The sequence below is a fragment of the Poecilia mexicana genome, unplaced genomic scaffold (assembly GCF_051168715.1).
Source record: "Poecilia mexicana isolate PSO_F unplaced genomic scaffold, ASM5116871v1 scaffold_1, whole genome shotgun sequence".
Classification (NCBI taxonomy): Eukaryota; Metazoa; Chordata; class Actinopteri; order Cyprinodontiformes; family Poeciliidae; genus Poecilia; species Poecilia mexicana.
Window position 1 is genome coordinate 10,810,793 of NW_028263370.1, and position 17,821 is coordinate 10,828,613.

The following is a 17,821-nucleotide window of genomic DNA, read 5'->3' on the forward strand; positions in this document are numbered from 1 at the left end:
TTAAGGTGTTAAGGTCAATTACTGCGGCACAACTACATCCTTATTATCATCCAGATTATATTTCCATCATCTAAAAGAAATTACTGGATTTAACCTGTTTACACAATTCAAAAGGATATAGAGGTTTGCATGTTTTTGGGGAGCACACCAAAAGTGTGCTCCCCTTACGCAAGCGAGCTCTCCTAAATGTTCCGCTATTAGACATTTGGGGTTGGTGCTCAAATGGATTGTGGCTAAAAGCTGGAAGACCAAATGACCACTCATGACCACCCTCTGAGCAAACCCTTCCAAAAGCTCACTAAGGCTATGTTTTTATTTGTCTTTGGTGATGAATTTAAAAACACAGCAGCAGGAAGAAGATTGGAAAGATTTTCTAGAGTCATTTCCTCGTAACAGAAATGAATAAACTCAAGCAGAGTTTTCCACATAGCTGCAAATTTGATCTTATAAATAGAAGTTGAGCTGGAAACAATTTGAACTGCTTTCAAAAAAATTCAGTAAGGATGATTTAGTCAGACCACTGGAATGACTCACAATGTTTTGAAAGAGAAAAAGCTACTGGCCTAAGACAAAAATACTGATGTAAAAATTAAAGCTAGATTCTTTCATAAAGGCAACATGACAATTTAAAACCCCCGCTGGAGGACAGAATCCTCACTAAAGACGTTTCACATTGGTCTGTCTCATTTGTACGTCTAACATGCATTTCAACCAAATTGGATGATGCAGATATAATTTGATAGACCTTCATTAACACTAGGTGGTGGTTTGAATGAACCTGAGAACTGGCAATGAAATGACCTCAGATGGGGGGTTAATTTTTGCTTGAGAAATTTGTGGAAGGCAAGACATTTTCTGAGAAAGATCTAAAAATGACCTTAAAAGTCTAACAGAGCAAGGTTGTTTGTCGAAGACTATTTTTATTCATAAATTAAAGGGATATTATTTTCAAAACTGCTATTGTCAGAGAATATTGTAAGCTTTCAGTTTAGGTAGAATATTGTTAGATGGTAGAGGAGCTTTGAGTCAATCAGCATAACAGCAATCACCGAGATAGATCAAAAGCTCCCTTGTGGCCATCCATCCATCCATCCATCCATCCATCCATCCATCCATCCATCCATCCATCCATCCATCCGTCCGTCCGTCCGTCCGTCTGTCCGTCCATCCGTAAATCCATCCGTCCATTCATATTCTCTAAAATGTAAAAAAAAAAAAAAAAAAAAAAGCATTAAAATTGTAGCAAAGCCTCGGCACATGACCTGACAGACACATCAACCTTCACCTAACTCAGTGCATGACAAGTTTTTGACTTACGTTTTTTAATGAGAAATAATTAGAAAGAAAATATTTCATCCTTCTTAATCCTAACATACCTAGGATTATTAAAGGTTCTGACTTCCAAAAATGACATAAAAGTCTTTGTTACTCTCAGTAATACATTTCCCTAAGAGAGCAACGGATTGATTATTTGGAGAACTGCTTGTTATGTGCAGAAATAGCAGGGTTGCCGCTGCAGGTAGGTGACTACAGAGCCAATTCAGCAATAAACTGTCGGAAGAATATATTTACTGTTTCGGTCTCAGCAGCAGTAAGACATTTGTATGGAATAAACTTCAGAAAAACACCACTGTAGATTGGTAGTGTCATAGAGTGCTGTGTACATTGTGGTGTCTTTGTGTTTTGGTAATTCATCCTTTCTAAAGATGCACCATGACTTCGCCTCAGAGACAATCTGTGTTGCTACACCAAATAGAGAGGTACATTGGGCCTTTTGTTTTCCAACAACTTGTTTATCGTCTCGGTGACTCTGCCTCTTGACCTTTTCCTTGCAGGCTCCCTGGAGGTTTGGACAGGCCTGTCCTCCTTTCAAAGCGCCCTCAGGCCCAGGAGATGACAGCTACTATGTCTGGGAAACTTCACAGCTTGGGCCACTCATATTACAACATACTTGTTGTAAGCACAGTCTTGTTGGTTAGTTTATATAGACTAAATGATGTTGCTCTGACACATATGTGCAGGAAGTTAACAGTGTTTCACTCGAGACTCAGTAAGATTTGTTCACATAGTTTTTGCATTAAGAAACTAAAAGTCTGATGGATAATTATGCAACTTCTCAAAGGCCCTTGAGCTTCACACATTGCGCTTACTAGATGTAGATTTCATACTGATTTACTTTAACTTAATGATTTAAATTTTATTTATTTATTTAGCTTTATTCTCAGTTTAAATTTTTATTAGTCAGTTAAAAGACTTTGAGTAGCATTGTGCTGTCATTGGATGGCTGTGGTCCCAGCTATCCAATGAGCGCTGCGCTGCAGTTTAAGGTGAACTGTAGCTCACCCTACACTAAAAAAGAGCTATCATGATTTAACCAATTGAGTTGGTTCATCTAACACTGTGCGTGCATTTTATCTGGATAAGATTAATACTTATTTCGGAGTACTAATTATTTAACAGCTAAAATGAACTTGAATAACTGGTTTTGTTTTTTATTTGTTTTTGTGGCTTATATTCCGTAGGCCTTGTCATAATCTGTTCTTTTCTCTTCTTTTATTCAAGATGTTGCCATACTAGGTCATACTATTATTTTTGGTTGGTTAATTAATTCCTGCACCCTGTTTCTTGTATATTTGTGGTTGTCAGGCCTTTTCCTGTTGTTTTCTAGATCCTTGGAGTCAAAGTTAATCTCCTTCTGGGTTAACAATCTCCCTCCTTCAGTTTTTCTGCTTTCTCTCTGCCAAGGCTTTTCCGACTTTCCCCTAACTAGTTCATTTGGTTCTTTGTCAATTTCCACCCTTATCTCAGTATTTAAACTACTGAGTTTTCATTGTTCTTCACTGTATTCGTTCACTTCCATGCTTTTTCACGCGCCATATTCCATGTTCTGTTTACAATGTGCAAAGACCTGTAAGTTTTCTTTTTAATGAAACTCTCTAAAAGGCTTTTTTAAAGCAGATGTCTGCACCTTAGCTTTGCCTCAACCAAACACATTATGACAAATGTATGCCAGCAAAGTAGCATCTTAACCCTTTTTTCTGACAGGGCAAAGATGTATCTGTCACTGGTGAAGACTGCCTCATGGGTAATTCATGGTTGCTGTTATTGTGTTTGCAAGAGAAGCCAGCGCAGACCATGTTGGGAAAGAAGTTTGGCCATGCATTTTGGATGGTTGTGCACTGTAATTTTTCCCATGCGCACCTTACAAGACTTGCCAAACAGAAAAAGCAGCAGGACTGGGTTTTTACAGGCATACACATTGTTGAATTTACACAGAAAGTTAATATTTATAGAAAAAAAAAACTGTTGCTAAAGGTAACAGTCAGAGGGTCAAAGTCTAGTTACAGTTGGATGAGGAAAGTGCTTAGTTTTTTCTTCTGCCACCAATTGATGAATGCAAGCAAATTTCCTCTGCCGCGCCATCTGGTGTTTAAAATGAGGGCTGCAGTAAGCAATCTGCCTGAATCAGCGAATTTTGGAGCACATTTCAGCAACAAACCAGTTAAAAGTGTTTTACATAATAACACCATAATGCAGTACCTAATTATGTTTGGAACGGCAAAAAAAGCAGCACCCATTCCATTTGATCAAATACCATCATAAAGCGCAATCACCATTAAATATTGTTATGATGACTAGAATTAATCAGTGCTCCAGGTATGACTAATCAAAGGCAAATCTAAACAGGTGGGTTTTTAGGCGTAATTTCAATAAACTTGGTGTTTCAGCATCTTTGTAGTGTAAGTTTTTTTCAGATTTGTGGAGCATAAAAACTGAATGCTGCTCATCCATGGTGTCTTTGTTCTGGGAATGCAGAATCGAAATGTTTAGCTAAGATTTATTGCCCCCCTAAAAATCGTATTTGTTGTTCAGCAACTACCAAACACCAATGACAAATGGGCTAAATGGTTGGTTAAAGTTCAAATTATTTTAACAGCTAAAATTTACAACTCTCCAGAATTCCTTTTTTGCAGTGCATAAAGTAAAGACATTCGGAGGTATATCACTTACAAAGCCCAGATCTCGGTGAACGTGTATATAAATCTGTGCTCTCTTGTGAAGACTGTACCGGGAGTCGTGGTGTGGGTGGAGCCGCGGGTTCAGACGCGCTGTACCAGCTCTCACTCAGTTAAGAGGATGCCACCAGTGGGGAAACCATCGCTAGGATGAAGAAAGCTGAAATGGACCTAAGTGCACACTCAGTTTCTTCTTTTCTTGAATACACCACAGAAGAACTCCAATATCATTTTCAGAAAATGTGATTTGATTTTTTTGTTTTGTTTTGTTTTCTGAAGAAGCATTTGTTTAGGGAGGGGTTGGGGGAAGTGTTGGGTCTGTGTGTATGGTTCTCTTACGTCAAATACAGCATGGAGTGACAATGATGTTTTCATGAGAAAACTTACACTAAACTTCTCTTTATGGCGAAAAATGACCGACGCTAACTTGAGGAATAAAAGCAACTATGGGCTGTATTTTGAAACGTTCAACGTGTCCGCTCTGGAGCGCATCTTTCCCGACGACAACATCACAAAATGCGGAAACTTCACCATGGACCCGCAGGTCGTCGGCACCGGGATCTTCCTCGCCGTTTTCATTCTGGTGGCCATCGTCGGGAATATTTTGGTCATCCTGTCCGTAGTGTGCAACAAACACCTGCAGAACATCACAAACTTCTTCATCGTCAACTTGGCAATGGCAGACCTGCTGCTGAGCATCATCGTGCTGCCCTTCTCCGCATCCCTGGAGGTGCTGGGATGCTGGGTGTTCGGCCGGGTTTTCTGCAACATCTGGGCAGCTGTGGATGTGCTCTGCTGCACCGCCTCCATCCTAAGCCTCTGCATCATCTCCATAGACCGGTACATCGGAGTAAAATACTGCCTGAAATACCCGAGCATTATGACCGAGAGGAGGGCAGTTGCTATTCTGGTGCTTGTGTGGGTGTCCTCCACGGTGATCTCCGTGGGTCCCCTCCTGGGATGGAAGGAACCTCCGCCCGAGCACGAGACCGTGTGCGGGATCACAGAGGAGCCGGGCTACGCGCTCTTCTCCTCCCTCTTCTCCTTTTACCTCCCGCTCATGGTCATCCTGATCATGTATTTTCAGGTGTACATAGTGGCCCGCAGGACCACCAAGAGTCTGGAAGCGGGAGTCAAAAGGGAGAGAAACAAGTCCGCAGAAGTTGTGCTGCGGATCCACTGCCGCAGCGTGCTGGAGGACGCGCGCTCTGCCAGCTCCAAGAACAGTAAGACTCATCCGTTCAGAAGTTCCCTGTCTGTGCGGCTCATGAAGTTCTCCCGGGAGAAAAAGGCTGCCAAAACTCTGGCCATCGTGGTCGGAATGTTCATCCTCTGCTGGCTGCCTTTCTTCTTCTTTCTGCCGTTAGGTAGGTTGAAGATTTATTATTGCTTCTTAAACGCATTTTTATCCAGCAGCTCTTCGATTATTGAAGCCTTCCAAAGCTGTATACGTGTGTTGTGTTTCTCCAGACTCGTAATTTTTTTTTGCAGACCTGTTTAAACATTTTCTGTGTCAAGTATCAACGACAAACTGCAGTGCGTTTTTAGGACCGTGTAAGGTAGACAGATACGTAGTTTCCTTTTGAACCCGAGCCCTACAAAAAAAAAATCTGTAAACTGTGTAGTGCGTGACTTTTCTGCTCTGCCCAGAGTAGAAACACGTTTTGCATCAATTAAAGCTTTCCTCCTATAGACAGGGCTTTTTTTCCCCTCCACTACTCCTTGAAAAATACCATATGGTTAGTTTGATTAGATTAGATGAAAATAGTCTGAACAAAAAAAAGAAAAAAAAAAAAAAAAAGTCTTGTTTTAATTTTTAATAATTTGTCCTTATTTTCCTTCAGGCATTTTCCTGCTTGAAGGTGAACATCTACCCCAGCCTCAAACATTTTGCTGCCTCTAACAAGTTTTCTACCAGCATTCTTATTTACTTAGCTTCCTGCATCTTTCCATCAACACTGAGTACTTTGCCTGTCCCATAGCATGACCCTGCCACCACTATGCCCCACCTTGGTAATGGCATGTCCAAGACAATGTGAGGTATTCTTCCATCACTAATGCTCTCCTTGCGCAGCTTGCTCCGTGTCTTGTTAGAGTTGCAGCTGTGTTGTACTCTTTGCATGTTTAGATGATAGATATTAAACAATCCTCTGAAAAATCTTGAAATGATCTTTTATAACCTAATTTAGCTTCAGACTTTTCCACAACTTTCTCCCTAACATGTCAGCTATGTTTCTTGGTGTTTGTGATTCTTTGTTCACTAAGTCCTTCTCGGAACAGCTGTCTTTAAATTACACAAAGACTGACTAACTTCGCTGATTTGATAGCGTCTGAAGAAATTTGTTTTATTTAGGAGTATTATATTAAAGGGTCCTGGAAACAAGCAGACGTCACACTTTTCAAATTTAAAATTTTTAAAACATCTTTAAACCATGTATAATTTTCTTTCCATTTCATTAGGTGTTTTTTTGTGTGTGTGTTGGTCTGTCACACAAAATCTCACTACAATACACTGAAGTTCATAATTTAAATGTGACTAAATCTGAAAAGTGGTTTGAATACTTTTGCAAAGCACTGTAAAGATGAATGCTATTTGCCGACGAGATAAGATATTTCTCATTTCAACTATGGATGTTCACTGTTAATAATTGATGTATTTGCCACATTTAGAGTGATTAAGCATTTTCTACCACTAATTTAGCTGAAAGTGCAGTACCGTAATTAATCAGCGAGTAACTCTAAATTAACCACAGAGACTTGTAAGGTAAGGTCTGTGGTAAAATAAAAGCAGGCAAAAGAGGTATCTGCTGGAGTGCCTCCAGAAAGTTTATTTTGGGGGAGCAGTAAAAACCCTGAAGTCGGCTACAAAGGATAATTTCATTATTTTCATTAGCATCAAGCATTTATCGCAATTATAAATGGAGCAGGAAATACATGTCTCTTGCATCATTTGAACGGTAAATTCATTGCTTCTTCAAGATTTTTTTTTTTTTTTTACATAAAACCAGTTTTTAAAAATATTGGGGAGGTAACGCATTGGATGGAAAGAGTCACTTAAAAGTGGTTTGTTCTGAACAACAAAAATAATCAGATTCCCTGTCTGTTTATTTGTCCTAAAACGAGAACAGAACTGAACTGTTGAGACTCCAAGAAACTTAAAAAGTGGTCAAACAAGCAGCCTACTTACCAATACGTCATAATTCAAGCCCATAATTATTCTGAGTCTGTAGAACTTATGAGACGACTGATGTAACTTGCTGGAAAGAGAAGCCAATAGACTGGCCTTCTTCAGTAATGAAGCTAAATGCTTCTAAGGCCAAAGGGCTGCAACAGCCATGTTAATAATATTTATAGAGGGCTCGTTTCATATATTTGAAGCCAGAAAAGTCATGGAAAACTCCTCATATTAAATGCCATGTTCTGTTTTTAAGACAGGGTTCTTAAACAGTCTTCTTAAAAGTTTGGTAAAACATGAATATAGATTTTGCCTTGTTGCACGTCTGCACGGGGAGGGGAACAAGTTGTGTATGGAAAATTGTTTGATTTTACAAATACTTTCACTTTTTAATAATAAAAAAAAGTCTCATAATATGTAATAAATACAGTGGCTTTCTGACTGAATCTTGTTGAAACTAGTTGAAGTTTGCATGAGGCTGTAGGCAGAATTCAATTTGGAGGCCCCTGTTCATTGCAGCTACATTCCCTTCCAGGTTGAGTTCTATATTCTTGATACTTATACTTGTGTTATTTTTTTTTCAGTTTTGTTTGCTAAAAATCAATTTCCTAATGCTGATTGCACAAATGCTTTTGACCACTGCAGACGCATAAGACACATGCAGCATAAATGATCAAATTATCCTTGAACTAAGACCCTTCTTACTGACGGTTTTCCTTCATATTTTGTGTGTGTGTGCGTGTGTCTGCAGGGGCGCACGTGCGTGCGTGTGCGTACTTGTATATGCAACACATAGACGACCACTTTCACAAAACGCAGCAACCAAGGGAGGTCATTTGTGGAAAGTGGAGAGAGGAAAGTGCTTGGGTTTGGCATAAATACAGACACTATGCAAGTCAAAGGAAAGTCCTCAGTTTGCATAGAAGTATAAGGATGTGTGTGTACAACTGGTGAAACTATCAACATTTTCTGTGAGAGTAAAATGTTTTCTTTGATTTTCCTATAATTTTCTAATGAAAACTTTGTAGAAACCTTTGAAGACAAGCAGTTTGAAATGTCTCTCTTCGGTGCTACAAGGATGACATTTGGGAAGTGTGATGGCACACCGGCAGAGTAACAATCTGTCGCCTATCACTGCAAAAGGCTGAAAACATGCCTCTGAGGGGAATCAAACTGAAGTTTGATCAATATGTTTGATTGATTGTAAAAGCTAGTTTGAACAAATCCCAAGCATCCCATCAAGCCTTGATATCTCACTCTATTCTGACTTTAGAGCTGTTCAGCAAAGACAGGAAATGATGCAAAAACAGAAGCTGCTGCCACTGATTACATCATTTATCCAATAGAAGAGAAAATGGCAAGTGTATATCTGTGCAAAGTGTTATAGAGATAATTATTTCTTGTGATTATAGATGTGTAAACACATAGATGAGCCTTATTACAATTCCCACAGCAACCAAACACTCCAGTCTTTAATAACAGGACTTAAATGATTAATCCATTTATCTTATGAAGCACATTTAAGTTCTCAAACACTGGATTTGTGATTAAAAAAATAGGTTTAATATAATCTCAGTTGTTGAAACAACTGATTCCTTATGAGCCTTAATAGCTTCTAATAGGCTTTATTAATCAGAAACAGGAGTGTCTAGAATATTATTTTGCAATTAGTTTGTAAAGCATAAAACCCTTCGAGCTGAAATGAAATAAACTCTTCGAGCTGCTGCCAGTCTTTGCTAGGATTCTCTTGAAAGAGAAATTTTAAATATCAATCGAATTTTCTTGGTGAAATAAGTGTAAATACATAAAATAAATAAATAAAAAAAAAATCAATCTTGGTTAAAACCATCTGTTCAGCAGATATTTTTGCCACAGACGTCGCTCAGTGCAGGATGGTACGCCGACTTCCTCTCAGGATTTATTTCAAAACATAACATCCCCACAGGGATTAATGACGTATCATCTTATCCCTCTGTGTGGGCTGACTGCTAAATGACTGATTGATGATTATGGAGGATCTTGCTTGCACATACTCAGTCAGACACACTGATTTTGGTCGATCGAGGAGATAATCATTAACGAGTAACCTTTCACAGAGAGACAGAGGAGTAATTTTAGCACTCTGGGCCAACAGGGTCCTCTGTCTGCGTTGATGCAAATGAGGACCTAACAGTCTGTCTCATCTTTAAATTGTACAGGTTAGCTCTGATAATACTTACCTTTAAAATGTAAATGTTTTAGACAAAGAGTTACTAAAAAAAAAAAATGCAGAGAAAGGTAAATTAAAAATCGTGTTTGTCTTTACAAAAAGCTATCATTTAAAAGACTGTGCATCCTGACAAATTAAACTGGAATAATTCACCAAAAATATTGAATATTGACTATTTTCGTGATTTAATATAAAAAAAAAAATATTGTCATCAAATAGGATTTTTGCACAGCCTCAGGACGACGTCACATGATGCGAACCCCAGAGGTTATAAAACAGTTTGCTTGTAAAATATAATGCTTTTCAGACTCGAGTACCTGTGGGACTGTAACCTCTAAAAGCAGTTACTGTATATGTGCAGTAAATGTCTGTACAGTGGTTGTGCTTCATTATGTCTTCTAAACACTTCTAAAAAAAACAAAGCAAGCAACCAAAACAAAATGCTACCTCCTTCCTTGAATTGTTTATAATCTTATTTATAGGATTCCTATCTTGTACCAAACAAGATGTTCAACAACATGAGCTTTACTCTGAGCTCACTTATGACAATTTGCTTACAGTATACAAGGCAAGGCGAGTTTATTCACACGCACGCACGCACACACACACTGTAATTTTCACTGTCTCACAGGAAGGGGAATGACCGGAGGAGAAAAATGATTGAAAACAAGAAATATATGAATGAAAATAAAAACTAAGCATGACATATTAAAGAAATATTTCAAACTAAATTTAAAATTGCTAAAAAGCTAAAGCAAGTCAAGAACAAAGGTAAATCAATCTTTAGCCTTTGAGTGAAAACTGCAGCGAGGATTCATCATGTTCTGAGTTTGATTTAAAGAAGCCAGAGGTTTCTGCAGGTTGCTCCAGAGCTCACTATGAAAAAACAAAACACTTAATGCTGCCTCCCTTTGTTTTGTAGGGAGCCCTCATTTTTTTGTTTTTTTTGTTTTTTGCATTGCCTTGTTATACTTTAGCGTTACCTCACAATATGCTTACTGCAATATTTGCTGGTCTATTTTGCATACAGTCACAAATGTCAATTTAAAATTTCAAATATATACACATATAAAGCACCTCAGTGAAAATGTGTTTATTCTTAACTCTTTGTTGCAAAAAATTGATTAAAAGTTGACTTATTCACTGCATGTTTATGTCTGTTTGTGTAAGGTTGAGATGGAACTGCACATGAAAACGGCCCTTTAAATCATTCAAACTACCAACACAAAACTTAAAAGAAACTTAAAAGAAAAAAACATCCTCCATGTCCCCTAGAGGGCTCCGTAGTTTAGTCATATACATATATTTTAGCAAACAGATAAACAAATCTATAACGAAATATTTTTTCCTTACTTTACAAGGAACCCTGCAAATCCCACAGTACGATATCCTGAACCCTTTATATATATATATATATAAGAAAAAAAATGTCATCTGTGTTTTTGTTAAGTAGATAATTAAGTAGAGATTGTTAATCAATTTATAGAACAAACATAGCATATTTTGGTACCTAATACACTTTTAGTGAACTTCGGCTTTATTTGGTGTAACTCTACTACCAGAGGGCAGCAAAGTACTGACGTTGAACAGTGGCACTAAGTAGACGTGCCACCTTGCCTCTGTGCTTGAGGTGAATTCTTGACCGTGCTCTAGTCTACATATTTCTTTCAGCATGCTGACTTTCTGTGTGCAGATGTGACAGATGAGAACTTTTTGTTTAAATTAAATTAAAAGTCTAAACTTGGACTGTTTGATAACAGAAACAGTAGAAGTGGGCCCAAGAATAAATCACTCGTCGTTTTACTTTGGTGTAATAACATTAATCACCTTAAAGAAACATAAACAAATTAAATACAATCTCTCATCTGCCGCTGAGATGTACTACCAGCTCTGCGCCATCTGTTAGGAGCAACCTGATCACCGAGACGCCGCTGCTGTATGAGAGTCATTAAGATTGACAAATATGATTCACTCTGAACAATTGACATTTTACACTCTCCCAATATCACCACAGACGCCTGGACATTGTCTGTGTTGGTATTAGGAGACTGTTTGGGTGTCAGTGCACAGCCTGCATAACTTTTAAGAACACTTTAGACTGAAATACATGGAATGTTGTTTCCATCCTTCCACTACTCAAATATCTAAATATACCATTTTTCTCTCGGTTGTGACGTACAAAATAAACAATGATACACTATTTTCCCCACACACTGATACAGCTGCAGTATCAAAATTGTAAAGAAATTAGTTCATGTTGAGTGAAATCTAAATTTTGATTTATGATTCCTGGCATTTTTTTTATGGTTTACATGGGTTTCCTTGTGAGAAGTTTAAGCCTGGAACAGCATTAGACCAGTCAGATGAAATATCTATAATAAATTTGAGTGTTTGGTCTTAACACCACTCTGGTGTAAATAAAGTTTATGTGTAGCCTCAGTGTTGAACTCAGATCTGTAGATTAAGTGGCATTATATATATATATATATATATATATATATATATATATATATATATATATATATATATTTTTTTTTTTTTTTTTATTTTATTTTTTTTTTCCAATTTACTTTTATTATAATAGCTTCATCTCCCCACAGAACCATGGCTTTTCTGACATGTCTTGGTCCTTCATAACAACAAACCCCCTGAAATGCATTGACACATGAAGCTCCCATGTCTCTAAGCTAAAACTGATCTAAAGAACTACCAATATTTACAGCTTTAGAAAAAATGAAGAGCCCACTGCACTGAACCCCATTGAAAACCTCCTGGTTATTCCATCATACATTTATCTCTGAACTCTTCCTTAGTTAAAACATTAGTATTGCTGTTTCTAAATTAATATGAACTTGTTTTCTTTGCATTATTTGAGGTCTGAAAGCGCTGCATCTTTTTCATGGTTTCGACCATTTCTCATTTTCTGCAAATAAGTGCAAGATTTTTGCTTGGAATTTCAGAGACATCTTGTCAATAGTTCATAAAACAAAATATTGTTCATTTTACTCAAACATTTACATATAAAAGGTAAAATCAGAGAAACGGATCATTTTAAGGGGTTCCAGAGGTGTTTATACGTAGAAACTTTACATTTGCAAGTATTCAATCCTTAGAAGTATTTAAAAATATTCTGATTTGTGGCATTGTGGTAATATAAACCGCTCTGTGGCTCAGTAGCATTCTTCTTTTACAATATATTTGTAGTCAGTAAGGTAAAGATAGTGGCATGTAGTCACTGAATTCAATCAAAGTACCTGGTGACCACTTGAGACCAAGATTTGAAGGGTTAAATGAAAAAAAAAATATATGTGCCTCCAAATTTTAAAATTGAAAGAGATAATTCCCAAAGCGTTGCACCAGAGAGCTGTTAAGGATTATCTCTCCTCACATAAAAAGAGTCATCACAAAAACTTTCCTGAGAATCTTGACAGGTCTCCAGACTCCCGGGTGTGATTCTGTAATCAAAAGTGCTCAGGTTTTGCTTGCATTCACAGTTTGCCTCAAAAGGTAAATCTGTGTATGTACTGAAACACCAAAGTAAGAAAGGATTCAACAGGGGCAGTCGCCTTGCAGGCATAAAAACATGCAAACAAGTTGATAGGCAGTAAACAAGCAAAGTGGGGGGGAAAAAAAAAAAAAAGATCAACCTGTTGTCATGGTGCTTGGCCTTGCGTCAGAGTGGTGAATCATGTGCTGTCTGCCTTGAAGGTGACGTCATTTTATTAAGAAAAATCTGGTTGAAAAACATCCCTCAATATCTCTCTTCGTATTACGTGAGCAGATCTGACTTGGTGAATATTCCTTGTCAAAGTTGAAAGTAAGATATAAATAACAGTCCTGTAAAAAAAAAAATTCTCCTCTTGTAGGCTGTATTTTATGGTTCAGTAGATGACACATTCATCCTCTGTGCATTTGTTGGTTCACAGTGTGTTGTCAGTAGATGATATCAGAACAGCATGAGACCGTCACTATGAAAATTACATGGAAGTCATTTCCACGTAAGACAATTGAACTTCTCGGCTTGACATTAGCATGCTGCCAAGCAGCTACTGAGTCACTGTTCAGATCTGTGTGAAGCCTAGAATGGAGGGTTGTCGGGTTAGGTGGGGGAACAGTAAGCAATCAGAAACAACACATTCAAGAAAATACAGCATTTTACAGCAAAACCAGATTTAAGAAAGAAACAACACCGTTTTGTTTTTGTTGTGTTCAGCGTGGAGCTGAGTTTAAAACTGTTAAATACTTCCCTGTACAGCAAACAAATTATTTGCAGCATTTTTGTTTTCACAAAGAAACTGCACTCTTACCCCTTTAGAAAAAAAGAGAGGAAAGAGTGGAGTGTACAGAATGCTACAAACATCAACACCCCATTTGTAAGAAAGCTTTTTTTTTTTTCTTCTTTTAATGTTTTAGCTTAATTGCAAGCAAGCATAAAAAGTACCAAACCTTTTATCTCTGGACTACAGGGAGTCCCAAACTACAACCTCATGACCCTCTGGAAGTATGGTGACCCAAAACAGTGCACAGTCACTTATAAAGAATTACACAAATGGTCAAGAAAGTGTTACAGTACTATCACAGTGCCTTCTATTTTGTTGATGTAAAGCGATACATTATTCCGCAGTGAAAGAAAAATGATACAAAATAATTACAAATAAAAGTCTGAAAAGTGCGGTGTGCATTTGAATTCAAAGTCATTGGCTTGTATCTTGGTAACTATAGCATTTTTGCAGATTTTACTAGACTTTTCCATCGAATCCTACGGAGTTCCACTTCAGATAAATTGCATGGATAAAAATCTGGAGATTTTGGACTTGGATGCTGCCCTGTATTTTAACTAGACAATGTAACACAATTACAGATGCGTTATATTGCACATCTGTGCAATGTAACACAAATTTAAATTTAGTAATTTAATTTACTAAATTACTAAATTTAGTAGTTTACTAAGTTTACTAATTTTAGTAAATTACTATTAGTAAAACTTGTATTTTTACCCAGGCATTGTTCCATCTAATCGGAACATATTTACTGTCCCGCTCAAAAGAAACAACCCCTCAGCATAATGTGGCTATTGATTGTTTCATTGTGGGGATGGTGTGTTTACCGTGACATGCAGTGTTAACTTTTCTTCCTACTTTGTTGCATCCCCTACATTTTTTTTTTCAACAATGGGTACCTTTTCACCCCGCTTCCAAAAATAAGTTTCAATGACTGGCCATGTTGTGGCAAGTTTACATTTGTGCCATGCTCCTAACATTTTAAGATGCTGCACCACAAAGTACTCAGTGAAATGTTCAAACTTGGGACGTTCGTAATTTGGTTGAAATTTCTCCACAACTTTCTCCCTGAGCTTTCGGCTGTGTTTCATATTGCTTGTTCACTGACATTCTCTAACACAGTGGTTCCCAACGCTGGTCCTCAAGGACACAGCCATGCAATCATTTGAACTGACGTATCTAAAACATGTAGGACATTGGGAGGCGGAGGGCCGGCGTTGAGAGCCACAGCTCTCACAAATCTCTGAAGCTTTCACAGAACACAGCACCAGTTCACAACAAATGTCATCTCAAGGCACTTTACAAAAAAATAAATAATAATAATAATTTCAATTCCATCACACATGCATTCCAGTTGATTCTAGAGATCAAATATTAACGCTGCTAACCGTCTTTCACAGCTTCTCTCCTTTTCTGGGTTCCCTGTCTGCCCACTTTCCGATGCTCACGTACAGCTCTCCTAGAAAAACCTCTCTTTCCTCAGAGGTTTTGCACAACCAAAAGTTGTTATTCAGCCGGCAGTATTACCCACTCCATGTTCCATCTAACATATTTTCTGTCCACAATGGACGCTGCCCTAAGAAGAAACCTGGATCATCCACTGCGTATGCACTTTCCCACACCGTTAATAAACTACTTGCCATTTTGCATCCTGAGTATCTGAGTGATTTCTGCATGTGGGTCAGGAGGCTTGCAAGGGCAGGAGAACTTGGCATGCCCATGCTTCCAAAGTTATGTAGGAAAACTTAACAGGGTCTGTCTTTCACTTCAGCTTGGCTCCAACGAAATGGCTAAAAAACCTGCAAGTGAACTAAGATTTTTGATCGGTTGATTACTTTATTTTAGCTTTAAAAAAATTTCATGTCATGCCTACTGTGGACATTATATCCCCAGGATTTAGTGCTAGGTTTCATGTCTGGATATCTCATTAAATTTCCACATGTATATTAATTTGAGTACATTTCATAAAAGTATATTTTTTGTACAAAATAATAAGCTCCTTTATTAGTTAGAGCATATACCTAAGATGTAAGACAAGAAAGTTTTATAAAAGAAGCTCAAGTTACACAGGAAAATAATTTTCACTCTAACATAAATCTAACATGTAATTTAAAAAAAAGGGAAATTCTACTGTTTAGATTAATAAAGGAACATATTACATGGACATTCAAGTTTTTATGTATTTCCTGTTCGTTTGGTCCTCTTGGTTTAATTCAAACACCAAAAACTCACAAAACTAATTTTATGATCATTGTATGCTGCTACAGGGCCAAACACCCCATAACTATATTCAGGCTTAAACTGTAGCCTCTATGCTTCCTCAAAAAAGGGTGTAAATACTGTGGAGCGTCTAACTAGAAGCATAGAATCTGTGTATTAGTTTAATGAAATGTTAGATTATAAGATTATAAGTGTAAATGGGATTTTCCCCTCCAGTTAACAACCATCTGCGACTTTGTGTTGGTCTTTTACCAAACTCCCAAGAAATATATTGGCATTTGTAGAAAATGTAAAAAAAAAACAAAAAAAACAAAAAGAAACACTGTGGGTGGGAATGCTTTGAAAAGACGCTACTTCAGCAAAAAAAAAAAAAAAAAGATTTTGCTACAAAATTCATATTTCTTTTTGTCTCCCATCTGTTTTTCAGGTTCTTTTTTCCCAGCACTGAAACCATCGGAATCTGTGTTTAAGTTTATCTTTTGGCTGGGATACTTCAACAGCTGCATCAACCCAGTGATCTACCCCTGCTCCAGCAAAGAGTTCCAGCGGGCGTTCACTCGGCTCCTCAGATGCCAGTGTCACCAAAAGAGGAGGGTCCTACGCCGCTTCTATGACCAGAGGTGGAGGACAGCTGTGAAGGGAATGACCAGGGATCAGATGAGGGACTACGCTGCTGGCTACCCAATGCACGAATCTTGTGGAAGGTCGTTGATACACAAGAGGAAACATTGCTCCCTGGGGTTAAAGAAATTGAGCCTTTTCTCACCCCTGCAAAAGTCCTCCTTCCAGTTCAAAGAAAAAGTGAACGACCTGTCCAATAAAATCAAAGGAGGAACAGGAAAAGGCACCCCACCTGCCCTGGGCGAGACCGATACAGTGGAAACAGTCTCCATGGGGATTTACAATTCCTGTGAGCAGAGCAGTTTTCAGTTCTACGATTTGGCAGAGTGTTATGGCCTTAAAGAGACTGACATTTAGAGAGCCTCTGAGGACACTTTTAGCTATTTCCAAAGGACCGTGCTGCTCCTTCTCTCCAGTCACTCTGACGGAGCATACTTCTATGGTCGGAAAAAGCAAAGTACGGCAAAACTAAGAGTAATGACTTGACACCAGCACAAACTGGACTTAACCTTTGTTTCATTGCAAGTCGTGTTTATGTACATGATGTGGCTAAAAAGTACAGTTTTGACTCCCTGGATTTATATTTTGTCATTTTAACACACGTTCATGTTCCTCAGCCCACAACGCGGGCTAGTCTGTGTTGATGTATTTTGTTAAATTATATTTCTGACAGCCTCCTTGTGTTCAATTATTAGGCAACTGATGATGTGTATGATGCAACTGTGACATCTATGACTAAAAAAAAAAAACAACAAAACGAAAAAAAAACTAGTAGGAGGAACAAAAATCTTTTAGCTGCTCGGAGAAAGTGTAAGCATAAAAGTCAAAACTGCAATTTGTATTGTTGATTCAAACTTTGGAGTGTAATATATCAGAAATATTATGTTCCTTCCGAAATGTTTGTAAAGTTTATCTTCTGTTGCATTTGTAGGGCAACCTGACACAAATATGTACATCAAAATGTAATTTGCCCTCCCAAGTGACTGCGACTGTGAAATAAATGTGCTTCTTCGTGTTTTGTAACGTAATGTTTTTGTCAGATGTAACGCAAAATAAAAAGGGAGAAAAAATATTTGAGGAAAAAATATATTTGAGAAAAACATTTTTTTATGCTTGACAAAATAACACACTGTTAAATGAATCCACTGCGTTCGGAAAACGTCCTTGTTTGATTTGGACCTTTTTTCTCTATAAGATCATTCATATATATCTATTTTTTTTCATTAAAGGTTATGCTTTGTATGTTCTATAAATCGTTCTTAAAAGAAACAAATTAAACGTACAATCTCTGCACACTTTA

General features: G+C 37.7%; 1 protein-coding gene across 1 annotated transcript; it reads left to right on the forward strand.

Annotated features, from left to right (window-relative positions):
- Window positions 1-3,849: 3,849 nt before the first annotated feature.
- Window positions 3,850-17,606, forward strand: adra1d (adrenoceptor alpha 1D). The gene is made up of 2 exons (XM_015004973.2): window positions 3,850-5,383; window positions 16,328-17,606. The coding sequence occupies exons 1-2, from the start codon at window positions 4,390-4,392 to the stop codon at window positions 16,876-16,878; spliced, it is 1,545 nt and encodes a 514-aa protein (XP_014860459.2). The 5' UTR covers window positions 3,850-4,389; the 3' UTR covers window positions 16,879-17,606.
- The last annotated feature ends 215 nt before the right edge of the window (window positions 17,607-17,821 follow it).

Excerpts from the sequence above, each read along its gene's own strand:
- adra1d (XM_015004973.2), top strand. The coding sequence starts at position 4,390 with ATGAGAAAACTTACACTAAACTTCTCTTTATGGCGAAAAATGACCGAC. Across the intron at positions 5,384-16,327 it reads CTTCTTCTTTCTGCCGTTAG|GTTCTTTTTTCCCAGCACTG; the intron begins GTAGGTTGAAGA and ends TCTGTTTTTCAG.